Raw genomic sequence first — 26,860 nt, 5'->3', positions numbered from 1 at the left:
TGGCTGGGAAGTTCAGGCCAAACCACCTGCAGTGGGGATCCGAGTCTGTGAAGAGGGCTGGGGCAGGGGGAGGCGGTACTGCAGGTCTCAAAAGGCTCCCCCCCTCCAACGCCACGTATTTCACCTCTTAGCGCAGAGTGACTGGCAATCCTGGGTTTTTCACCAGCACTGACTCCATTTCCCCCTTCGACTGGTGCCCAGAAGTGTCCTGAGACATATCGAGGGGGTGATTACTCTCTGAAGAGGCCCAGCGAGGGAAACGGAAAAAGAGCCCTCAAGGCTGACCCTTGCTCTAGTGCCTCTCTGCATTCATTGACAAAAACACCAGAAAAAAGAAATCTGAGGACAAAAGTAACCTACCTGTTGTTTTTTAAGACATTTTTATGTTGATAAAATATAAGTGACCTGGCTGCACACTCCCAGCCGGGGATGAGCAAGGTCATCCTCTGCCTTCTCATTCAGCTCTTGTGCTATAAACAAGTGTATTTTCTACTCTGTATAGTACTATACTTTTAATATAGCACTAAACGTGTGTGTGTGTGTGTGTGTGTGGTATTGGTCATCTTGCTATTTAATGTCTGCCAGCGGCTAGCATCGTGACACAGACGATCAGGCCGTTGCTTCGGATGCCTGAATCCCATAGCAGAGTACCTGAGATCGAGTCCCGCCTAGGCTTCCCGTCCAGCTCCCTGCTAGTGCTTACCCTGAGAGGCAGCAGATGATGATGGCTCAAGTACTTTTTGAGTCCTTGCCATCCACAGGGGAGACCCAAATGGAATTATGGTTCCTGTCTTTGACCTGGTCCAGCCCTAGCTTTTGCAGGCATCTGGGGGAGTGAACCAGGCCGCGAAGGTCCCTCTCTCTGTTACTCTTTCAGATTAAAAAAAAAAAAAAATCACTATCTAATATATGTGATGGGACTTTGTTAGCAGCAAATTACCCTTAGAAAAATAAAATAAAATAACCCCCAAGTTAGTGCTGGCTACTGCCCCTAAGTGCAAAAGGCCTGGAGGTACCTTTAGGTGAAAATGCATGTGTTGGATAAGCTCCACTTAGGCATGAGTTACAGCCCCTTTGCCCATGAGTCCAAAGTTAATGACTCAACAGTGTGTATGAGACAAGAACGGGAATGTGCATAGACAAGGTTATTTATTGACTGGTGGAGGAAAATGTGACCCAAAGCTCACAGGAATCCAGCCCTGTATTTCCTCCAGGAGCGATGCTTTCATATTCACTATTTCAGTGTTTACTGCCAATTTATAGAGAATAACTATTATGAATCATGGGAACTGATTACACTTTCTGGCTTAACGTTGGCTGCTTGGAATTTCAAATCACAGAGACTCCAGAATAGATGGGAAATTGCTGTCTACCCGTGACTAGGATCTGCCAGCCTTGTTCACCCTGTTATATCTCATTTAGTCTTTGTGAGAACTCTGGATAGCTGGTCTTACTGCCTATTTTGCCAGGTAAGGAAATGAGCCCTCAAGAGACTTGTCCATTTATTTGAGGTCATGTAGCATGAGAGACAGAATTCTTTAGTGGCCTCCAAATTGCTTCCCTTCTTCCCATACCTACGCTGTTTATAACCAGTCCCTTCCCTCGATTGTGAATACAACAATGATGACAGGCTGTGATCATGTTACATGTCAAAAGGGAAGGGATTCTGTGGATCTAATTAGAATCCCTAAGGAGTAGATGTTAAAGCATTGACTTGTACAGCAAATTGTCCCGGGCGGGCCTGAATTAATATGGCAGGAGATTTCAAAGTTGGGAGATTCTGTGGCTGGCCCTGATGTCAAGGCATGAGTTAGTTCCACAGCTGCAAGGGACGTGATCCGGCCAACAACCGCCTGAGCTCAGAAGAGACCACCAGACTCAGCTAAGACCACAGCCCCAGCTGGGGTCTCAACTGCAGCTCAGTCCTGGCCCTGGGTGCTAGATCATGGAAACTGGGGGATAATAAACGTTATTTGTGGTCTTTAGTTATGCAATGATAGAAAATTGATGCACACAACCAAGGAGTAGCAGAATCAGGTTCAAACACAGGCCTCCCGGCCTCCAAAGCTGATACTCGTCCCCGTGATTCCACGTAAAAACCACATTTTGTTTGTTGGTTTGCACCGCAGGACGAGACTGGTGGAAGTGGGTATTGTTTCTTTCAGAGAAGGGGATATGGAAGACATTCCGACACAGTGGCTAAGGCCACAGCCCTAGCACAAAGGGGTTCTCTTCAGCCTTGGGTGGTGGCAGTAACTGTGACCAGTCAAAAGGTGGAGCGCTTCTCAATGCTGGCAGGTGAGGAATGAGCATACATTTTATCTCCTTTTGCTCAGGAAATAGCTAGAGGTGATTTGGAGGGCAGCAGAGTTCGCACAGGACAAGCTAAGAGCTCTGGATCCCGAGTGTTGGGTGAAGCACACAAAATGGCAAATCTGTGTTTCTGATGTTCACAACAGCAATTACATGTGCTTCAGCTAGTACATGGGGGGACAAGGCCTGAGCAGTGGTTAGACATATTAAATGAATGCATATTATTATTTGGCATTTCATAAGGTGTTAGAAAATAAGATAAAGGAAAGGGTGAATTATGTCCAAAATCAGGGATTAAAATACATATATATATATATATATATATATATGGTATAGGGAAGGTGTTTAGTCTAGCAGGTAAATACCTGAGATGCCTATTAAAATGCCTACATTCTGGGCTGGTGCAGGTAAAGCTGTTGTCTGCAGTGCCAGCATCCCATATGGGCACAGGTTTGAGTCCCGGCTGCTCCACTTCCGATCCAGCCCTCTGCTATGGCTTGGGAAAGCAGCAGAAGATGACCCACGTCCTTGGGCCCCTGCACCCATGTGGGAGACCCGGAAGAAGCTCCAGGGAGTGAACCAGTAGATGGAAGACCTCTCTCTCTGTTTCTCCCTCTGTCTGTAACTGTACCTTTCAAATAAAATAAACAAATCTTAAAAAAAAAAAAAAGCCTAAATCCCATGTTGGAGTACCTAGGTTCAATACCAGTGTCCAACTCCTGACTCCAGCCACCCTGGGAGGCAGTGGTGATGACTCAAGTAGTTGGGAGCCCTAGCGCCCAGCTTCAACCACAGCTGGGGGCCACTGTGGGCAACTGGAAGGTGAATCAGGATAGCATCTTTCTCTCTCTGCCTCTCCAGTTAATTAATTAAAAAATAAAAGGCATAAGACCACTATTGGGAAAACCAGCATCAGACAAGAAAGTGCTTAACTCTTCAGTCACTCAACTTCCTCTTCAGGGCTGTGGGAGGAAGGGGGAGGCAGCCTTCCACAGCGTGCAGGGTGAGCTGGCTCATCAAGGGCAGGGCTGTCCATCAGGGGGAGTACAGGGGACGGCCTTAAGGTTTCTGTCACATGAGCCCATAGATGTGGCTCTACTCTGAGGTCACAATTGTTCCGTGTGGACTCCTCGGTCATTAACTGGGTGTGGAAGGTGGTGGAGTGAGGGAGGCCTTCACCCTGGCTCCATGCTGCCCAGAGTCATGCCCACCGGCCCTCTGGAGTCCGTGTCGTAATTACTGGAGTTGAGGGCCCCAGCAGTAACTCCACGTGCACTCACCTTTGAGCTAACGGAGCCTTGCCCATCCTCCTCCCTCTGCTTTCATTCTCCTTCACTCTCTGAGTCCCTTCTGTCTTCCCCTTCATCTCCCAAACAGGTCTAATAAAGTCCACATCAAGATGCAGAAGAGTCAGTGTCAAGGTCACCTTTTGCCCTAGCCTGGGGCTGCTCTCTCCTCGGGGAACAACCTGTCATGTTTCCTGACATCCTCAAAGAAAGCCCAGGCAATGACATTTTCCTCCACCTTCCTCCTTTGACTTTCTATCTTGAGATCCACTGTCTCTTCCTGAAAGTTCACCTTGGGCTCAGGGAGGGAATATGAGGGGTCTTCCAAAAGTTCATGAAAAAGGGGAATAATGAAAATTATGCATGAATTTGAAGAATCTGGGCACCAAATGAAACTTAGCTCTTAATTCTATTTTTCTACAAACCTTCGAAGTCCCCTTGCACATAACAGGGAAATCTGAGCAAAATACTGGCCCAGACGGATCAGAATAGCTGGGACATGGTTGAGACTCTACTGGCCACTTAACTAATAACTAGCACATAAGACCCCTGTTTGAGTAATGGAGGCTGGGCACTAAGCTGAAGATCTTATCTGGCACGACCACATTCAATTTTTTCAGCAACCCTGGGAGGTAGGCAGCGACTTTCCACACTATGTGAATGAGTCAAATGAAAGGTTAGGTTAACTTTCCGCAGGCCACATCACCAACAAGTAGCAAAGCTGGGACTCCAACTCAGTCTGTCCTGGTCCATGCAGTTAACCATGCTGCTCTGGTAACCTGATTCAAACCACGGCCTTGCTCTCACTCTCTCTTTATCGATGATTTCACTATAGCAATGATTCTGTCTTCCAGCTCCCTGACCCTCATTCGGCATCCCCTGCTTACCACTGGGGCTGCACTTTTTTTTTGTCATGGACAACCGTGGCCTCAGTCCACCTTAGGAGGACCCATGGCACTTTTAGCCATGCCTCAGCAGAGGAAAGCAGGTGAAATACCCACATTCCAGGACAAGCAGGTGACATACTTACAGCTCAAGAATCTGGGAACTTCCAAGGGAGAAAGGGTTTGGGAATAGCTCCTTCACTCCCCCAGTCACAGATACATGAGGTGGGGCTTTCTCCAGTGCTTGGCAGGTTGGAAAAGCAGGTGAGAGCATGCAGCTCAGGAAGTATGGGCCACAGCCTCTGGGCTGTCCAGGGACCAGGGCTAAGGAGATGATGAGGACAGGGCAGGAGGCCAATGCAAAAGCTGAAACAAAATAACTCAACAGAATGCTGTGCATGGCTTAGACAATGTGGCTGTTCGGCTGATTTAGATTTTCATCTGCATGCAAACAGGAATTGAAGAGATTTACAATTAGAACCCTGCTATGTTTTAGATATGATTTCAGTGTGCTCCCCAAGCTTCCCAAGTTGAAATTTAAGCCCCACTGTGAGGTATTAAGAAAGCAGAAACTGGGAACAATGTTGTGGCAGTGGGTTAAGGCAGTGCTTTGCAATGCCAGCATCCCGTATCACAGTGCTAGTATGAGTCCGGGCTGCTCTGTTTCCGATCCAGCTTCCTGCTAATGTGCTTGGGAAAGCAGCAGAGGAAGGCTCAAGTGCTTGGGACCCTGCCACCCACATGGAGACCTGGGTGAAATTCCTGGCCCCTGGCGTCTGCCTGGCCTAGCTCTGGCTGTGGCAGCCATCTGAGTAATGCACTAGTGGTTGGAAGATCTTTCTCTCTTTCTTTCTCTCTCTCCTCCTCTCTCTGTCTCTCTCTGTCACTCTGCCTTATCTTTAAACAATGATAAAATAAAAACATAAAAACAATGTGGAGGGGCCGGAGCTGTGGCATAGTAGGTTAATCCTCCGCCTGTGGCGCCGGCATCCCATATGGGCGTGGGTTCTAGTCCCGGCTGCTCCTCTTCCCATCCAGCTCTCCCCTATGGCCTGGGAAAGCAGTAGAAGATGGCCCAAGTCCTTAGGCTCCTGCACCCGTGAAGGAGACCCGGAAGAAGCTCCTGGTCCTGGCTTCGGATCAGGGCAGCTCTGGCCGTTGCGGCCATCTGGGGAGTGAACCAGCGGATGGAAGACCTCTCTCTCTGTCTCTCCCCCTCACTGTCTGTAACTCTACCTCTCAAATAAATAAAGTTAAAAAAAAAATGTGGAAACTTTAACTCTGGGGCTTAGAGGTGGGGGTCTTTGGAAAGTGATTAGGTTTGGATTAGGTCATTAGGGTGGGGTCCCCATGATTGAATCTGATGGCTTCAGGGGAAGAGGGAGGGGCAGACGAGTGTTCACCCTAGTATCAGGCCGCCAGCTAGGACACCAGAACACCAGCATCCCATATCAGAGTACCTGGGTTCAATTCCTGGCTGTGGCTCCTGACTCCAGCGTCCTGTTAATGCAAACCCTGGGAGGCAGCAGTGATAGCGCAAGTACTTGGGTTCCTATTACCCATTTGGGGGACCTAGATCACATTTCTGGCTCCTGGCTTTGGCTATTGCAGGCCTTTGAAGATTAATGGCAGGCAGCTCGCTCTCTTGCTCGCTCTCTCTCTCCTTGAAATAAATCAAAGGTGGGAGACCACACACACACACACACACACACGCGTGCCCCATCTCTGGCCAGGCAATGTTCAGTGCTACCTTCAGACCCTGCCAGCAAGGAGGGCATCAGCAGACAAGACTTTTGCACCTGTAAGACCATGAGCCAAAATAAACCTCTTTTCTTCCTACCTCAGAAACTTTGTGGTAGTGATGAAAGCAACCCAGCTGCCATGCCACAGAGGAGGTGAGTGAGTTCTAGGCCCTTCTTGTCTTGGGAGCTGAGGGTTAGAATCTCGGGGCAGTGCCGCCTGGGAGCATGTCTTCCCCTCCCCCAGTTCTTAGTGACCATGGCTGTGAGGTCCCTAACTCCCATACTGACGTGAAGAGGAGGAGCTATATATGATCACTTCCTTTAGCTGCCATGCAGATGGCACAAACAAGGTGGCTTGCAACAGCACGAGTATGGAAGTGAGAAATCCGAAGGCAATGTGTAGCAGGGTTGGTTCTTTCTAGAGCAGGGGTGGGAAACCTTTGTTCTGCCAAGGGCCATTTGGATATTTATAACATCATCTGTGGCCCATACAAAATTATCAACTTAAAAATTAGCCTGCTATAGATTTATTGAATTTTGAGACCTGCCTGTGGTTGCCTAAATGATTTCATGAGGCTTATGGATGTTCCCCACCTGTGCAAAGGCTCCCACAGAGACTCTGCCCCAGGCTTCCCTACAGTTTGTGTTGTTTCCAGGCAATCCTTGGAGCCCCACGTCTGCATCCCTGCCATCTCTGTCTCCGCCACTAGAGAGTTCTTCACTGAGCGTCTTCACTTGTGGAGGATACCCATCACATCCACCATCACTTTATCATAACTAGTTATATCTGCAGAGAGTCTGTTTCCAAATAAGGTGGCATTCTGAGGTTCAGCCTAATGCAGTTGTCAGTGACATTGTGGATGGAGCTCATGTAATGCCAGGGAAAGTATTTCTGCTCTTCAGCAGGAACGTTGAAGTTAACCTGGGCCACTGGTTCCCAGCAGGGTGTGGGTGAGGGGTCACCACCTTGGGCAATGACCATGTCACACCGAGGCACCACCTATGGATTTAAAACACGGCATGGAAATCATGCTGAAGGCTAGCATTGTGGCCCAGTGGGTTAAGCTGCCACTTGCTATGCTGGCATCCCATATGAGAGCACTGGTTCAAGTCCCAGCCACTCTGCTTCTGATCCAATTCCCTGCTAATGCACCTGGGAAGGCAGCAGAGAATGGCACAAGCGTCTGGGCCCCTGGGGAGACCCAGATGGAGTTCCTGGACCCTGGCTTCAGCCTGACCCAGCCCTGACCATTGTGGCCATTTTGGGAGCGAACCAGTGGATAGAAGATTTCTCTCTCTCTCTCCATCACTCTGCCTTTCAAATAAATAAAACATATCTTAAAAAAGAAAAAGAAATCATGCCCAAAAGAGCAAAAACAAGTGACACAGAGAATTACAGCAACTCCCCCGCTGCTCCAGACACAGCAGGCTCCTCTCCACATAAAATCCAGCATTCGTATCCTCCAGGTAGAACCCACAGTGACTCCGGCAAACATCTTCTCTCCCCCGCAAGCTGAAACAGAAAACAGGCAAAAGCCTCCAGTCCTCTCTCTCCCTTCAATCCCAGCACGACTGGGAGAGACCACAGGTTTGTGACCAGGAAATGGCAGGGGGAGGTCTCTCGGCCTCCCACACACCAAGGACAGTCCTGAGCACAGCAGCTCAGGTAAAGAACAGAGTGGGACTGAGGGACCCCTCAGTGTTCCAAGGCAGACCTGTCCTGCTTAGCAAGGACTCCGTTCAGAGGCGCTCGGGTAACTGCTGCACAGAACTGCATCCAATCTCCTAAACAGATTAGCTGCCTCCCAGGGACAGGTCCTGGGCAGCTCCAAGCAGTGGCAGGGGGCTGTCAATACAAGGCCCAGATAGGACATAATTACCGGCTCCCAGGAAGGGGTGCTTAATTGAATTACAGGGTGTCTCCTGAACATCAAAGGCAGCCCATGCTCAGAGGTAGCCCAGCAACAGACCCTCTGCAGGGGAGGGAGCCCCCGCAGGGGTCAGACTGTGGAGGGCCCAAGGATGCTGTGGATCCTGCTGAGCCTGGGAGAGCAGAGGAGAAAGAGGTAAAGAGTGGGGGGGGGGGGGGGGTGGCGAGCACTCTCTGGGCTTCAGTGTCGCTATCCTGGGTCTCCCCGGGTTCCTGCAACCTGGAGGTGGCATATAGATCAGGATGTGCCAGGAGTCCACTCATTCATTCATTCAGCAGACATTAATATTGTCCCTATGGTGTGTGAGGCACCCTGCTCAATACTGGGGAAGAACCAGGTAGAGCTCTGGCCTGACAGCATGTGGCCGACATGGGACCACTCCTCACTCCTGAACCAACTTCTACTTCCGTCAGTGCGTGCTCACAAGCCAGAGCCAATGAGCTACCCTTCTGAATCAACTGCAGGAGGTGACGAGCAAGTCACTGTTAATGACAACCTGACAAAAGGCAGGAGAAAGGCTTGCCTCTGTGTGGCCACAGCCCTCGGTGGCTTCCTCTTCCATAGCAACTAACACCACACTCTTGCTCACCAGGTTCCGGTTTTGCTGAGCACCGGGACTGCGCTATCTCTTTCTGTGCTCGGCCCACAGCATGAGATCCACAAATGTCTGTGGACTGTGCCCCGAGTGCCTGCCACCCAGCCCTGCTCCACGCACTCCTCTGCTGCTAGCAGCCTCACAGCTGTGGGAGCCAACAGGCTCCAGGGGCTGCAGCACAGTCCCAGCTGCTCCTCCTTCTGGGGCCCTTGGCCGTGCCTGCCCACAGACATCAGGGACGTGGCATCAAAGGAGGCTCCCTGCCCCAGGATCAGAGTGTGTGGCCCTGAGCCAGGCTCGCTCTGTCCCACAGGCAGCAGGTGGAAGCTGCACTTCTTGGTAGTTCCTGGTGACGGATGACACAAACAAGAATCCTGCGTGGATCAACTTGGGTGAGCGGGGTGGTTCTGAGCCAGCAATCCTGGGTGGTGAATCAGACTTCAGAGCTGGGCGTTCAGGAGCTTATGTGGCCCTTGCCAAATGCCCTGGGCCCAGCTGCCCCTGAATTAAAAAGGAAAGATGCCGACTGTTGGTACTAAGGAAGAAGTGTGGGAGACGCTCTCAGCTTCCTCCGTGACAGGAAAAGGAAATCCTCTGCTTTCAGCCTCATCGCCTTATTCTAATGCAAAAGTATGGAATACAGCAGAAAGAACATGCAACTTAGAATCAGAAGATCTAGGTTTTGAAACTTACCCTTAAAAATTCTGTGTTCTGGGGCTGGTATTGTGGTGTAGCAGATAAAGCCACCTCCTGTGCCACCATTATCCCATATAGGCACTGGTTCATGTCTTGGCTGTGTCACCTCCAATCTAGTTCCCTACTAATGTGCCTAGGAAAAGCAGCAGGATGGCCCAAGTGTTTGGGTTCCTGCCATATATGTGGGAGACCCCGATAAAGCTCCTGGCTCTGCCTGGCCCAGCACTGGCTGTTGCGACAGTGAATCATAGGATGGAAGATGTGTGTGTGTGTGTGTGTAACTTTTTCAAATAAACAAATAAATGCATATTTTTTTAAAAAGTCTCTGTTCTGGGGCTGGCTTTGTGACACAAAGGGTCAAGGTCACTGCTCATGACACCAGCATCCCACATCCGAGAGCCCCCACTCTGATTCCAATCCAGCTCCCTGCTAATGCACTTGAAAAAGCAGCAGAAGATGGTCCAAGACCTTGCCACCCATGTGGGAGACCTAGAGGGAGTTCTGGACTCTTGGCTTTGGTATAGAATAAGTCCTGGCCATTGTGGACATTCGGAGGAGGGAACCAGCAGATGGAAGATTTCTGTCTTTCCCTCTCTGTTGCTCTGCCTTCCAAAATCAATCTTCATAAAAAAAAATTCTGTGTTCTGGGGTCAATTACTTAACATTTCTTAGATTCTGTTACTTCAAACAGCATCATACCAGTAAATTGGAAGATATGACTAAATCTTTATACAGTCATCCCCAGCATCCATGGGGTTGATTCCAGAACCCTTTGTAGACACCAAAATCCACAGATGCTCAAATCCTTATGTAAAATGGTGTAGCACTTGCATAGAACCTACACAGTCCTCCTGTATCCTGAAAATCATCTCTAGATTGCTAATAATACCTAATACGCTGTAAATGCTATGTAAATACTTGATACGCTGTATTGTTCAAGAAAGAATGACAAGGAACAAACATGTTTAGTACAGAAACAATTTCTCCCTGAATAGTTTCAGTGCATAGTTGGTTGGATCTACAGATGTGGAACCCATGATGGAGGACCAACTGTACTTTAAGATGTTTTACACAAATACTACATGTCATTTTGTGTAAGAAAAATACAACCAGGAGTAAGCCTTACCAGACGTCTCAACAACGGCGAAGCCCAGGTAACCAACACTCCCCAGAATATTCCGTTCTCCTTAGAGGTCTACCCCTACCTAAACAACTGTAAACATTTAGTGGCTAATATTTGCAAAGCATTTTATATCATTCTGTTCCTTTGACAGCCAGCCCTTGGCTGTGTTCACTCTACACTCTCCTTAATGCCCTGAAACAGAAACCATAATATTCTTCTAGCAGTCCACACAGATTAACTACAGCAGTATCAATCTTTGCTTTGGATAGAATTACATTAACTCATTATAGTACTCTTAGTTCTCTTTTGCTGTTTTATAAGAAAAAATGGAACTCTATTCCATCATCAGCTAAAAATATTCTAAAATGTGGGTTCCATGGGGTGGGGCAGGTACTGAAAAAGGTCGAGGAAAAGGCTGGATTGGCGTGTTTAGGGAACCTACTGTGTTAGGAAGGGGTTTGGAAGATGCTAGTCTGATAATGGAATTTTCTTTTTCATATGTCCAGGTAATTCATGTCCCCGTGGATTCATCCAGGGAACAGAAGGTTCTGGGTCTTGTAGGATAAAGAGGGTGATGCAACGGGGTTTTTCTCAGTAGGATTGGCCCAGTATGGGAGGGACAGTGTGACTTCATCCTAATACATCTCAGTGAAATGGAGATTCCCAGTTTCTTTATTTTTTGTTTAAGAGTGATTAATTTATTTGAAAGGCAGTGTGACAGAGAGAGGGAGAAACACACATACATGCATGCCCACAGACAGATCTTCTATCTGCTGGTTTACTCCCCAAATGGCTACCAATAGCCAGGGCTAAGCCAGGTCCAATCCAGAAGCCAAGAACTTCCATCTGGATCTCCCATGGGCGTGGCAGGGACCCAAGTACTTGGGCCATCATCTGTTGCCTTCCACGTGCACCAGCAGGGAGCTGGATGAGAAGCAGAGTAGCCAAGACTCTAACCAGCACTCCCATAGATGTGGGATGTGGGTGGCCTAAGCAGCAGCCTGTTGCAGCACAACGCCCAGCCCTCCTAAGTTCCTTGTATCTCTAGTCTCAGGTCTAGGGTTGGCAGATACCTGGTTTTTCCTTCCCACATCCACAGCTGACTTCAGATAGAGCCTCACGCATCCTATCCAAGTTGGCCCTGGATAGCCACTACTAACTTACTGCAGCAGACACAAAAGGAGAGTCCCATTTCCACCCCAGCCCCGTGCACCTGATAGAGCCACACACTGTGCCTCCAGCAGATGAGAACACTCTGGCTTCCGGGGGAGCTCCTAGACAGGACTCAGGTTACAGCTCTCAGGATCACCAGTGGGGCTGCCCGCTGGCTGCAGCAAAGTGCAGCTGACCAGTTGTCCAGCAGGGGAGGGGTGGGGAGAGAGGCTCAAGGGGAGCCGACATTCTATCCCTGGAAGGTATTTCAGGCAGCGAAGCTTCTGTCTTGGTCTGGAACACAGGCTGTCCTGGAAACCCAAACCCAAGGAAAAGGCTTTGGAAGTGACTCAGCACCCAAAGACAGCACCTGAAAATGACAGCCAATTATCTTCTGACTCTGGTCTCCTGCAGAGGACAGACTGGAAAAGGGTAAAGGGGGAGAAATGACCCAAGTGGCCTTGAGATTGGTGCCACCGAGCATCACCCACTAGGAGTGTTTTCTGTTGATGCGGGCAGAAGCCAGTGTGACCTTGGCTGTGGGGTTTGAGATCAGCTTGTGATAGGGCAGGGGAGCTCCAGAAGGGGCCTATTTCTATTTCTCCCATTGTCCAGCCTAAGGCTCCAGGACAGACCACTGTATAATCAGCATTCTCTCAGGATGTGTACCTGTGCCAGTTAGAAGGTGACAGGCACCTACCTCACTTGGGACTACCTTCTAAGAGACACTGCCCAGCACCTGTAGATACATCTGCTTAAGTAGCTTACCACCAAATCCTCATGGCAACTTCATTTTTCCATCCCATAATCCAGCTGTGTCAGATTAACAGGGGTGGGAGGACAATGTACTTGACACAGGGAAACCAGCTTGCATCTGGCCAGTGGCTTTGACATGGCCAAGTTGGGGGGGGGGGGAAGGAAGTGTGTGTGTGTGGGGGGGGGGGGATCAGACTCCTTCTCTCATGAATGTTTTGACCAGAAAGATCTTTCCAGGTAGGAGCTGAAAACATTTATGGGGAAGGAAACCAGGAGAGAGGACTGACGGGCTGGCAGGTATCACTGCAAGCTTCAAGGAACCAAGAAGGCCCCAGAGAGAATCAGAGATGCTAAGACACAGAGACCATGAGGCCCAGGCGGGAGTGACGGGAGAGCAAAGGCAGCCCCCAGAGCTACTGCAGTCTCCAGCGGCTCTCGGATACTTGTCCCAGCCTGGGCTGCATCTTCACAGTTGTGTCTTCCTGTCTTCACATACATTCAGGTAAACACTTAACAGTGAAGGGAAACAGAGCACCAAAGTGAGCGAGTGCCTGGCTTCCTGGGAGAAATCCATCGTTTCCGTCCAATTCTGAAGCGAGTTCTGCCCGAATGATGTAGGCTCTGTGACGGGACACCTGCACAGCAACTTCTCCGTCCCTCAAAGAGACCATGGATCAGATGGGAGGCAGGCAGTGGCCCAAGTACAGATGCCAGCCTGGTGGTGGACGGGAGTATCGGGAACGGGGTAAGAAGAAAAGAGAAGACGTGGCCCAGGGAACTGAAGATGTAAATGTGAGGCGTGAGTAGGCGTGGGACCATGGTGCTGCGGCTGCCACCCCAGACAGAGCGTGTGCAGTGCAGGAGGAAAGGGTGCAGTGGGGAGCACTCGGACAACACAGAAGATCTCACACAATCGGGGAAGCCAAGGACACCCAGGTGAAGACTTGCTGCCACAGCCTTGGTTAGCCTGGTGGCTGGGAACCCCCTGCACCACCACAGCTCAGAAAGAGAAGGCCAGGAGGGCAGTGGGGTCAGCGAGGGCCACGTGGGGTTCACAAGGGGAAATCCAAAATGTTGATGAAACAGGACCTAACAGTCTGGGAAAGGATGGATTACCTGAGAGATAGTGGTTGGAGTCCTCTAAAATCTATAACCTGGGGGGCCGGTGCCATGGCTCACTTGGTTAATCCTCCGTCTGTGGCGCTGGCATCCCATATGGGTGCCGGGTTCTAGTCCTGGTTGCTCCTCTTCCAGTCCAGCTCTCTGCTGTGGCCCGGGAGGGCAGTGGAGGATGGCCCAGGTGCTTGGGCCCCTGCACCCGCATGGGAGACCAGGAGGAAGCACCTGGCTCCTAGCTTCAGATCAGCACAGCGCCGGCTATGGCGGCCATTTGGGGAGTGAGCCAACGGAGGGAAGACCTTTCTCTCTGTCTCTCTCTCACACTGTCTATAACTCTGTCAAATAATAAAAAAAAAATCTATAACCTGTTTAGCAGCCAGACTCTGAGTAATAGATTATAATCAAAATTCTTTTATTTGAAACCTAATACAAAATGTGGCATAGATCATAAATAACTGGTTCTTCCAGAACCCCCACCCACCAAACAGTAACTCAAGTGGGCTCAAGGTAGCCAAGTTGTATTGTGCCTTTACTGATCCTTGGCTAGGAAGGGTAAGGACGGGGCCAAATCGATAGCTGAACTCAAATACACATACATATCTGGTGGTCTCTAAGTTTTCAGAAAAATGTTTCTCCATATTAAATAAATTGCACTCTGAACTTTGAATTCTTCTCTATCTATCCAGGTAATTTCTTACTTGGATACCCAGTAGGTGGTAGGGGTGGAAACAGAATTCTTATGAATGATAACGCTCATGCTACCTGAGAATATTTACCCAGTGCTTTCCTTCATGGTTATTTAGCCAAATCCTCAAAGCATTTGATTCTTGCAAAAAAGTTTCCACATTGTGCAAAATTTAAATATGGGGGACCTTGCTCTATTTGCAGATCAAGTTCTCTCTCTTCACCTTTCAAGTATATGCCACTGGCTCTACTTTCAGACTGGGTTCTGGAAACATAAATTAGTTTCTCTCTAAAACAACAACAATAAGTTGAAGACCACAGCTCTGACCTCTACCCTGCCTCATGCAGTGGACAGGGGGCATAGCCAAAGGGGAACGAAGGCATGAATGCCCATGCTCCATCCAAATACATCCGGGAAACTGATGAACAGTGGGCCAGCCAGGGAGGGCCTCCTCACTCCCCAGCCTCCCCTTGTTCGAGTAACCCTGGCCTTCATTCTTGTGAAGGAAGGAGGAAGCTGACTGTTAAGGGCCAGAACCATTAAGAAAAAAATCCGCAAGGCCCAGGGCAGGATCTCCGCCTGCATTCCTTTATTATTGTTGCCTGAAGCCCCAATTAGCACGTCTCCTAGCAGTAGGCAGGAGAGCACACTTTGAAGATTAAGCCTTTCATTTTCTGAGTGGCTGGTCAAGCGACCATCTCCAACTTCAAACCCACACTGTGTTCTCCCCACAGTGACCTCCTACCCTACACCGCTGGGAGAAGATCCCTGTGAGCAGGCCAGAGCGGGCACACTAGACGTTCTGCTGCAGACAGCACATGGCTAAGTCGGGCAGGAGGAGAGCTGCCTGATCCAGCATTGCCGGGCGAGGCTGCACCCCTTGGCTCTAAAGCAAACTACCCAGGCGGGCCCTGGACTTCCTGGAGATTTTTGCAGACACACAGGTTTTCAGGTGGTCCTGAAATTGGAATATGCCATTTTTTTGACATCGTCTTCTTTTGAGATTTTGGAATCAAATATAATAATATAATATTTATAAGGTCTTTGATGTATGATTTGACAATCTCAGTAATTAAGAGAAAACATTTTATCAGTACCTAGGGTCCTTCTGGACATAATACCAGAGCTTTTGCTAAAAAAATACATATAGCATTGGGCATTTAGCCTAGTGGTTAAGACACCCGAATTCCACATGGGAGTTCCTGAGTTCAACTCCTGGCTCTGGCTCCTGATTCCAGCTTCCTGTCAATGCAGACTCTGGCAGGCAGCAGGTGATGGTTTAAGTAGCTGGGTCCCTGCCAAGCACATGGAAGACCTGGTTCCTGGCTCCCTGGCTTCAGCCCTGAGATTAGCCCTAGTCATTACAGGCATCTGAGGGGTGAACCAGCAGTTGGGAGTTGGTGTGATTTCTCCCTCTCTCTCATTAAAAAACAAACAAAAAGCCCCACATAGCCTTTCATCACTCCTTTGGGCATGGAAACCAGGGAACTGTGTAGGAACAGTCTTACTTGAATGCTCCACTGCACTGCTCCGTGGCCCCATTCAACAGCCTCCTCAGGACAAATCCGGGCCAAGGTCATGGACTACTGAGGGTTTCCTGAAGCTGCAGGTTCTAGTGACTGGATGTCTGCCAGAAGGCACAAAGGGATCTTGATCCTGGCATGGAAGGCAGGTGGAAACAGAAAGGGAGGGTGTGGCGGGCAGAGAACCCTCACTGCCTCTCCCCTGCTCCCACCCTCCCTGAGCCTGGGGTTTGTGACTTGTCTCAAGCAGTGAGAGATATTCTAGAGATAAGCAAGTCTGCTGTGTGGCTGGGGAGACACTATCCCACACCTGACTGAGCCAAGTCAAACTGGATATTATACAAATTGTACCCTGGCAGGTTTTGATGGGCAGATTTCTCTGGGTTAGAACATTACAGGGACAGCAGCCCTGGAAGAACATGGCCTTCAATACTGAATGGAGCAAGATCTAACCTGCAGCTGATCAGCACTCCTCAAAGCTGTCCCAGCTCTCTGTGTCACCTTTGCTTGCTAAGGAATCAACTCAGAGAAAAGATTAAAAAAAAAAAAAATGTCTGTGGGGGCTGGCGCTGTGGCATAGTGGATAAAGCCTCCGCCTACAGTGCTGGCATCGCATATGGGTGCCAATTCGAGTCCCAGCTGCTCCACTTCCAATCCAGCTCTCTGCTGTGGCCCAGGAAGGCAGTGGAGGATGGTCCAAGTCTTTGGGCCCCTGCACCCACATGGGAAGACCTGGAGAAAGCTCCTGGCTCCTGACAGGTGCAGATCTGGCCATTGTGGCCAATTGGGGAGTGAACTAGCAGATGGAAGACCTCTCTCTCTGCCTCTCCTCTTTCTGTATAACTCTTTCAAATAGATAAACAAATATTTTTTAAAAATGTCTATGGACCCAATATTTTCCTTCCTCAACAGTCTCAGGTGAACCAAAGGTTAAAAAGCAGTCATGCTGTGTTATCACTCTCAGTTGAGGCAGTCACATCATGCTCCTGGATTCGGAATGTCAGAGCATCTCTCACTCAAGAACTGCCTTGTCCTTTCCAAACCTTTACTGATGGATAAAAATAAAATGGAGAATCCAAACCAGAAAGGGGATGTGCATTACATTGGTAGCTTCTACTAAAGTCCTTTCCAACACTGTCACTTTTTTAAAAACAAGATTAATTTTATTTACTTGAAGGGCAATGAGAGATGGAGGAAGGGAGGGAGAGAAGGAAAGAGGGAAAGAGAGAGAGAGAGAGAGAGAGAGAGAGAGAGAGAGATTTTGCATGCGCTGGTTCACTCCCCAAATGGCCTGGAACTCCACCCACGTCTCCTATTTGGGCTGCAGTGACGCAAGGACTTGGGCCATCTTCTGCTGCTTTCTCGGGTGCATTAGCAGGCAGCTGGATCAGAAGCAGAACATCTGAGACTCCGATATGCAATGCCTGTGGATGACTTAACCCGCTGCTCCACAAGCTGGTCCCCCATCCCCAAGTCTTTTATGCCAGCTAGCTGTGTGATCTTGGACAAGTCCCTTTCCCTCCCTGAATCTCGGCTTTGTAATTTGTGAAATGGGAGGTAAGATATCTTCCAGCTTTCACTTTCTGATTTGGTTGGCAAACGTACAGCCCAGTCAATACTCTGTTCTCCTTTGAAGGAGGCCTGTGCTATTTAATTATAGTAGATATTGGCATTTGCATATTTGACATCTGTGGCTTTGACTATTCCCAGGGACCCCAAGGGCCCGTGAGCTGCCATAATCTGTTATTTTGCAGAGGCATGCTGTGAGCCCGGGATAGAGACGCCAGTCATTGTTTTAATGAATGGTATTAGCATGCGGGCAGAGCCCATAACTCCATGAGGTTTTGTCATTGTATGCTGAGTCTGAAAGGCCATAATTCTCATGAAGTACTGTAGTGACAGTCACAAAGGTGGGGGTTCTTTAGGTCATGAAGACATCAATAGCAGCCCTCTCCAATGTCGAGGGCTTACTGTCGCATGGGTGCACCTTCCCCCACAGCACCCCTCCCTGCTGCTTCCTTCACGAAGGTCACTTTGGAGTGTCACACACGGCACGAAGCTCCCCTTCCTCTGTTACTGATCTACCTCTGCCAGCCCACTTTGATTTGTCTGGATACCTTGATCCTCTCTCCCCGGGAGTAAGATCCCTGAATGCTGAAATGCCATCTTGTTTTATTCCTTTATCTTTTCCTGTTGTTAACTGACTTGGTACCTTCTATGAGAAGGTACAGTGCTAAGGTGCATTTTTTTCATATTTATAGGTAGTACTTATCACTCCCTTGCATCATTATTTTTATCATTCCAACAAAAAATCTGGGACTTGGATACGCGAAGTGGCTTCATTAAAATGTATATGGTTGGTGAATAATGGATTCACAACTGTTTGTCAGATTCCAGTGTTCACGCTCCTCCATCCTACTGCACTGCTAAGGACATCTCTGAAGAAGTAAAGCATAAAACCAAACAAGTGATTTCATGGATCCAATATTATTAGTAGAGCTCCAACCTGACTATATAACTTGATGATATGTCGAGGGGTATGGTGAGGACAAAATATACGCTGCTACCAGGCTTGGTAAGCAAATAAAGCTACACAAAGAGGGGGTATTAGAAAATGGAATTGTTCCAAGTTCACACAACTTCTGTCCAAGTACCCTAAGGGTTTCAATTTCAGTTTCCGGATTGGTGTACTGCAATTAGCAGGGCCTCAGGGTAGGAGCTGGGTTCTTGCTAGGCTGGGGTTGGGGTAGGAGCTGGGTTCTTGCTAGGCTGGGGTTGAAAGCTGGAACTGGAAAGCAAGCATTTGTGATTGAATTAGCAAGTCATTTTTGAAAAGCCACTTTCTTGTCTGCATCTCATTGTTTGGTCAAGAGCTTTAAAGCCTTTCCACTCTATGCTGGGACTAGCAGCATCAGAAATATTGCAAATAAAGAATCTCAACGCCTAGCTGAGACCTTCTGCATCTTGGCAAGACCACTGGGAGAAAAGCAAGTTAAAATTTAGGAAGAAAGACTTCAGAAAGCATTCCAAAGTCCTTTCTAGCTCTAATATTTTATAAGTTGATGTTAGGACTCTCCTTGGTAACCAAAAATCTAGCATGTTCATTGATTATGGTTCCACAGCGATCCAAGTAACTTGCCCATCTCAGTAGTGTCTTCTGAAGAATACTGTTAATTCATCAATATTACTATTAAGGGCCTCATTTGCTCAGCACATATCATCCACCAGGTACACTGCACACAACCGAATCATCACAGCCCTGCAAGAGAAATATTATTCATTTTCCCCATTTAACCAATGAGGAAATGACCTCCTAAGTTGATAAGATTTTCCCAAACCACATAGTTAAATCTGTAACAGAGCCAGAACTCTAATCCAGAGTACTTAGAACCCATGGCTTTTCTGCTTACATAACACCGCTTCAAGTTGGAAAATTACAATTTGTCAAGGGCAGGGCCACTAGGTGAGGACACAGTAGTGGGTTCTGGACTCATTACTCTACAGTGAAGAAGTCTAAAGGGATAGAACTACACAACAATCTAAAAACATAATGCAAAGAACAGATGGAAGCACAGAATTGTTTATCAAAGCCTGGAATATCTGGATTAGGATCTTAAACCTCTGGAGGTTGACACGCACATAGAGTCAATGTCACCTACATGTGATCGCTCATCAGGCTCACTTACCCCCAGGTACTGCACAAACTAAAGCCCAAATGAATCTGAGGAAGGTTTAGTCACATCAGAGATCACAGGTATAGGAATAATTATTAAGAGAATAAGGAAATTGGAGCCCAGTCTCTGCTCTCTCAAAACTACCTTCCCTGCCATCAGTAGACAGGGTACCAAATCAGAGGCACCCTGAGGCTGGCGAATTGCAGCAAATTTGCAGCAAATTTTGTGGTCTCGGTGTCATACGATGCCGACTGACATTACCACAAACATGTGTGAAATTTCAGAGTTTGTCTTCCCAGTGGGGCCTGTCCTTCATTTGTATGTATAAGCTCTCTCCCCAGAGCATATATAAATGGATAGTATTCTCTGGAAGACACAGGTTTTTACTTACGCTAACAAATGATTATCCTTCCCAGCAAAATGACTAAACAGAGCCCTAATAAATCAATTTGTCAACAGCTATTTTCCTTCAGCAGACAATATCCCCTGTTCCATTTTTGGCTTAATACAAATATGACCTACACTGAGCACCTGTGTCAATGCTCCAGACAATCCCAGAGCGGGAAGGAACTCCAGAAAGATCTCACCCTGCCTCCAGGCAAGGAACATAATGTTATTCCCACTTTGCATGTGAGACAGGTAGTACCAGAGCCACCATGTGACTTGCCCAAAGTCACATGATTAGCAAGGGATTGGAATTGGGGCAGGAGCAGAGTCCCGGGGGTCACTCAGCTCCGTGGCCAGCAGAACCCGCCCCTTTTTGAAGAAGGACTTCTAGGACACTTCTTCCTGTGTCTGAAGATCCCTCTTTCTGGGGCGTTCCTTCCCTCCCTCTTGTAGAAGCCATATGGTTTCATCTCAGGTTCTTAAGGCAATTACACATCTCCCTTTTTGTACCCTTCACAGCATCTGAGGCTTCTCCTTGTTGCTTGTGCAAACCAACAGGAATTCAGAGACAGGCTCCCCTTTCTCATCTCTGTCCTACTTGGCCACCAGAGAAAGTCTACCATCTCGTAGGCTGTAAATCCCAGGAAAAAGGCAGTCTGTTTTCTTTTTCAAAGCCCACCAGCTAGGAAAAGAACAGAACACCCCATCTGCAAGAAGGCTCACTGGGGGAGATGCCGTAGGGTCACAGAGACACCTGTGGTCTCTGGGAGACTACATGTATCAGTAACCCGAGCAGTATTTCAGGAGAGCCATGGACTGTGAAAGATGACCCCACAGAAGGCGGATTTTTCTCCCACAGTTCTGAAAAGGCTTCTTCTTTACTGTTTGGCCATATTTTGGAGTTTAGAGCCAAGACTGCCCTGGGAGTGCTGACCGGTCCAGCTCACCTAGGCTGGGGAACCCTGCACTGTAAAACAGCGCACGGGCCTTTCAAGATATTGCCAAGCTTCAATCAATTTTACAATTTCCAAGGCGCCTGTCACTTGGCTATCCAACTGCAGAACGGGACCAGCCAATGCCGCCTGTTCCCTTGGGAGTGTCCTGAGTGGGCTATCCCTACCACAGAACAGAAAGGACTGGTTTCAAAGTTCAGAAACTTTTGGTATGAGATGGGCAGAAAGGAGAGGCCTAAGCAGCTTCCAAGCTCCTGTTTAGTCACAGAACCCTCCAAAATCCACTGTCACAAAATACTGGTCAAGCCACACCCCCACCGGCCATCATTCAGTGGACAAAGTGTCCTATACCCAGAGGCCCTGTCACCAGATTCCTTGTCCAGCCACAATTTAAAGAGAGAAAACTGGAAGGGGGGTTGGAAGCAGAACCTGGCCGGTAGTATCTGCTGATCCCACACACCTGTGACAGAACCAAAGTTTGATGTTAGCACAAACACAAGCAAGAGTGTCCAAAGAAGGGAACAGAGGGACAGAAAGAGAAGGCAAGAGATGGAGTGGGGAGGCGGAGACTACAAAGAGGTCACTTACACAGTCTCGTCGTTCTGGAATTCCAGCTCCCCGTATGTGTCTTCAAAGTCCTCACCACCACCCTTGGCTGTCCCTTCCACTGTCCTAAAGGGGACGATGACTGTGCCCCGGGCACCTGAGGTCCGCAGAACCTTGACCTCCATAACACCAATACTTTCACTGACGTGAACAGTGTCACACTCAAAAGTGAAGATGCCTGCATGGTCATCATCCAAGATAGTCACTGTGGCCACACAAGGGGACGCTAGGACAGCTTGAGGCAAGGGAAGACTGTTGAGCATTGTTGGAGGCATCCCCTCCTCCAGCTGTTCCTCCTCTACGCGGACGTTGCTCAGCCTCACAAAGAAGTGCTCGTCTTCCTCGAAAATGTCGTCATCAATGATGCCCACGGAGAACTCCTTCTGCGTCTCTCCTGGCTTCAGCACCACGGTGCCCTCTGTGAACTCATAGTCAGCCCCGGCATTGGCAGAACCATCCTCTGTTTTGTAGTCCACATACATGGTCTTGGACATGTCTCCCCCTTTCCTCACCACTGTCAGGAGCACGGCCCCACAGTTCTCCAGACACTGGTAAGAACACGGGTCAAAGAAGATCTTGGAGACAAAGTCCTCCGGCTCGTCGGTGTGCACCTCACTCATGCTGGATGCCTTCTTGGCTTGTTCTGCCGCGTGCTTCTTCAGGATGTTGCCTGCGCCCGTCATCATGCGGGTGGCCTGGATCCGGTAGAAGGCGCGGCTCTTCTGCTGGTGGGAAAGGGCATAGTAATTGGCCATCTCCACCAACTGATCCAAGTCCTTCTCTGGATGCTTCTGCTTCAGATCCTTGAGAATCCGGATCATCTCCCTGCGGGACTCATCCACTTCCTTCCCTTCCAGGGGCACCAGGTTCCCATCCAGGAAGTGGGAATTCATCATTTTCCCATCCATCTCAATGCCCTTGGGGTGCTCACCCTCTGTCTCTATGATAATTCCCCGGTGTTTATCTGTGCGGTACTTTTTGTGCATGTATTTGTAGAACAGCAGTCGTTTATCTGCCACCCAGGCCAGAAGGACACACACCGGGAAGAAGAAGAGAGTGAGGAGGCCTTCCCAAACCTGAACCACACCAGGGGAGAAGACTGCCAGGATCATATAGAGCCAGATGTAGGCAAAGATACTCCAAGCAGCGGTGACGAAGAAGACTCGTAAGTGCTTGATCTTGCGCGTCTCTCCATCGGGGATCACGTAGACACAGATGCCAATGATAATGAACATGTTGAAGGCTGCACTGCCTACAATGGTGGAAGGTCCCAGATCACCAGCAATGAACCCGTGACCACACACTTCAATTAAAGAGAGGAGTATTTCGGGAGCGGAGGAACCCAGAGCCATAAGAGTCAGGTTGGAGACAGTTTCATTCCAGACCCGAATCGTGGTTGTGCTGGTCTCTCCATTAGGCTTTCTGATAGTCACCTCCCTCTCCTGAGAGGTGATGACCTCGATAGATGCCATGAAGCGGTCAGCAATGATGGACACCCCTAGAAACATGTATATCAGGGCTACGAAATAGACAATGACCCTGGCAATCTTGTCCCCGAGGGAAGGGTTCTCCGGATACCATATGGGTAGGATGACGCCCTCTTTGCAGTCTGATGACCCCGAACAGGACTCATTGTTCTGCCCTGTGCCGGGCACATCCCCTGAGCCACCAGCCTCTGCCCGAAGACCGTTCAGGAAGAGCACAAAAGTAACCAGCCCAAAATGGAGGAAGGCAGAGGTGAGAGGCTGCAACCTTAACCACGCCATACACGAGACTTAGCCGCTGGCTTCCACCGCAGCACCAAGGGTCCTCCTGACAGGCCAGAGACCTAGGAAAGATCAGAGGGGCAGGAAAAGACGTGAGAAATTGGGTCAGCAAAGGGTAGGTTCCCACCAACACAAAAGGATGCTTCACCTTGAGTGGTACAAGGCATGAACTTTGGGGCAGTATCTCACTTGGAAAAACAGATGTCATTGGGAGGCACTAATTGCTGTTCTGTCCTCAAAACTATCAGGTGGGGAGACACAGTTAAAGAATGGCTTGAGATAGCTGGGAACACTGGTAATGGAAACACAAGTGATACCCTTCTAGTCTTACCTTCCAACCCCAGTGGAATCTGTGAGACTCAATGAAGACAGGCCACGGATAAGACAGGCCTGCCTCTTCACTGCCACGGAAGCTGTTTCTAGGGTTCTCAGCCTTCCTTGTCCCATTATCATCATACTCAAGAATTCTGCATAAGTTTGGGGCAAGGGTACATACTGAATTACATTACCATGGGTTAGTCCCCCAAGAGAGAATACTTTGCTCTGTGTGTAGGTTAAAAACTTTCTCCCCAAATTCATAACTTCTGGAGGCAAGCGATGATTCTGAGTGTGGGAAACTGAAAGAGCCAATTCACACAGAATACTACTGCCCTGTAGCTCAACTAAAGTCCTGTACAATGTGCCCAAGGCTGAGTCCACAGCAGCTCTTAACACGCCAACGAAATATACTTATGGATGGTTCAGGCAGTTGGTTACAGGATGATAAATTTCAACCAGTAACTCAAATTCTTAACTCAAACATGGAAAGATTCAAATGGTACAGCTTACTATTAATAAAGCAAATCAGCTATTAGTTAATAGAGACAAGATCTGGGGGTGAAATACAGCCTCGTGTGCTGGCCTCACACCACTAAAAGGTGAGTACAAAGTGAATAGAAATAAACAGAAATGGAGGGCCCAGTGTTGTGGCACAGTGAGTTAAGCTGCTGCTTGCAAAAATGGAATCCCATATTGGAGCACTAATTTGAGTTCCAGCTGCTACTGATCCAGCTCCGTGTTAATGTGCCTGGGAAAGCAGCAAAAGATGGCTCAAGTACTTGGGCCCTTGTCATCCATGTGGGAGACCTGGATGGAGCTCCATGCGCCTGGTTTCAGCATGGCCTAGGCTTGGCTATTGCAGCCATTTGGGGCGTGAACTAATGAATGGAAGATACCTCTCTCTCTCTCTCTCTCTCTCTCTCTCTCTGTACTCTCTCTCTCACACACACACACACATACACACACTTGTGTGTATACATATATACTTGTATGTGTGTATATATGTATATATATTTGTACTCTGTCATCTAAATAAATAATTTTTTTAAAAAGAAAGATATGGGGCTGGCACTGTGGCATAGTGGGTAACAGTGCTGGCATTTTACATGGATGCCAGTTCGAGTCCTGGATGCTCCACTTTCAATCCAGATTTCTGCTATGGCCTAGGAAAGCAGTAGAAGATGGCCCAAGTCCTTGGGCCCCTGCACCCATGTGGGAGACCCAGAGGAAAATCCTGGCTTCAGATCAGCCCAGTGCCAGTCGTTGCAGCCATTTGGGGGAGTGAACCGGCGGATGGAAGAACTTTCTTTGTCTCTCCCTCTCTCTGTAATTCTACCTCTCAAATAAATAAATAAATAAGATCTTTTTTAAAAAAATTTATGATCTAAATCACAGCATTTGTTTTGAAAATACATGGCAGGCTTATGGACAAATTCTGACTATCATTTAGGAACTATGTCAGACCTCTTTAAATCCTTTAAGCTTGTAATCAAAGAGAAACTCCCTTTGGGACATGGTATGCCAGGTGTCTGCTATAACCAGAAAGGCCTTCCTTCCAAAGGACTCCGTGGATTAACTTGGTTTCCTGTGCCCCAGAATGGCAGCCAAGTGCTGAGGCCCACGTTCCCCACTGGTCCAGCTACTAAACTCGGAGAAGAGGCCATGAGGATGACTGTGGAAGAGCTGGGTGATTGAAGATGTTCAGCATCCATTTTCAATGGTTGGCAAAGCTCTCATAACTCTGATATGCACAGAGAGCCTCATCTCCAGGTTAGACACTCATCCACCCTGCAGAAATGCACAGTGATCGTGGCTCCTTGCCTTGACCTCCGAGCACCCTGACGTTGTCGATTCTGATATGCCTTGTGCAGAAGGGGACAGAAGTTGGACACAGCTGAAGCAGCTGTTTAATCAGGAGCCAACATGGTGACGGGAGGTGGCAGCCCCAAGGGGACGAGGTACCCACAGGTGAGGGAAGAGAGTTGGCCTTCTGGGGGAAAAGGACACGGAGTATTCGGGGCGTAGCGTTATCCTGATTGATGGGGTCACTGGTGCTAGGAGAATTAATGTGGCTCAAGGTCTTTATTCTCCCTTGGCCTTGCAGACACTGGTGCCAGGCATCTAGAGGGGGTGGAATAGGCTACCCTGTGGTTAGAATCAGAAGCCAGTTTAGAAAGACAAAGGAAGCAAAGGACGCAAGAAGACAGGCAAGAGGTGGTTAGTGAATGCCTGAATCCAGGTTTTAGAACTTTTGGTGGAAAATGCCCTGGGAATTCCCAGTTGCTCTTTCTGTTCCTCCCAGGAAATTGTTTCTGGCTGAGATGCCAGAGGGAGAGAAGGCAGCTTCCGGGACCAAGTCAATGGTCACTTCTTTGGTGCTATCGCTCGGGGCCCAGGCGCCAGTGAGATGGATCCCAAATGACCTCAGACATACTCAGGTCCAGGACTCCACTGGAGACCCTGTGAACCTCCCCAGATAACAACAGATATTAATGATAGCAATTAACATTCATACGTGTTGACTGTATACATAATGCTAAGTACTCTCTCATGTAATTTTCATACCAACTCTATGAAATTACTCATGTTTTCATCCCTATTTTACACTTTAGGAAACTTGTGTCTTAGTTAAGTCACTCATTCAAAGTATACAGCAGGAAGGAAGAGCGGCCCAGAACAAGCACGCTGATGACATAAAATGTGTCTTAACCACTCCTTACAAAGATGTCCCACTTGGCTGTAGAAACTGTGATTCCCCAATCCAGCTGGTGTGGACTCAGCAGCCATGTGACTGACTGTCCCCCTCATAGAAGAGGCTAGCCACTGGCAGAGTTTCCCAGCCCCCAGGTTTACTGGGGGTGTCCTGGCTGCCTGCTACAGTCTCCCACCTGAACATTCTCTTCAGTTCAGTTTGACAATCCCTGACAAAAGCCCGTGCCTTGCTGAGCCTGGCACTAGACACTGGTGGGCAAAATGAAAAATCAGACAGGGGTCTGCCCTCAAAGGTACGATGGAGCAGGGGGAGGGAGACGCGCACAGATATTCTTCAATTCAAAAGCAGAGGTAAAGGCAGAATGCTGGGAGAGGACTGAGCAGGCCCTGAGCCAGCCTGGGGATTCAGGGAGGCGTTCCGAAGGAGGTGATCCCTGAAATGAGTCTTCAAGCATGAGTGAGCTTTAGTCAAAAAGAGAAAAAGAAAGTAGGAAGGGCATTTGAGTCAAAGAGAATAGCTGGAGCCCAGCAGACAGGGAGACATGGGAAAGCCCATTGTGGCCATGGGATAATGAGGGACGCAGGGTGAGGCAGGAGGCTCGGAAGCTGAGGCTGACCATAGAAGACTCCTTTGCTCCT

At 48.6% G+C, this 26,860-nt stretch overlaps 1 protein-coding gene across 3 annotated transcripts in view; it reads right to left on the bottom strand.

Moving 5' to 3' along the window:
• The window catches only part of SLC8A3 (solute carrier family 8 member A3), a 142,961-nt gene extending 119,770 nt beyond the window's left edge, over positions 1-23,191 (bottom strand). For all 3 annotated transcript variants that reach the window (XM_062181317.1, XM_062181319.1, XM_062181318.1), the window contains exon 1: positions 21,408-23,191. In XM_062181317.1, coding sequence (XP_062037301.1) covers positions 21,408-23,191 — 1,784 coding nt within the window. The remainder of the gene's footprint in view (positions 1-21,407) is intronic.
• Positions 23,192-26,860: the final 3,669 nt, after the last annotated feature.

The sequence above is a fragment of the Lepus europaeus genome, chromosome 22 (genome assembly GCF_033115175.1).
Source record: "Lepus europaeus isolate LE1 chromosome 22, mLepTim1.pri, whole genome shotgun sequence".
Classification (NCBI taxonomy): domain Eukaryota; kingdom Metazoa; phylum Chordata; class Mammalia; order Lagomorpha; family Leporidae; genus Lepus; species Lepus europaeus.
Note: the sequence above shows the minus strand (reverse complement) of the source record. Positions and strands in the feature narration are given on the sequence as shown.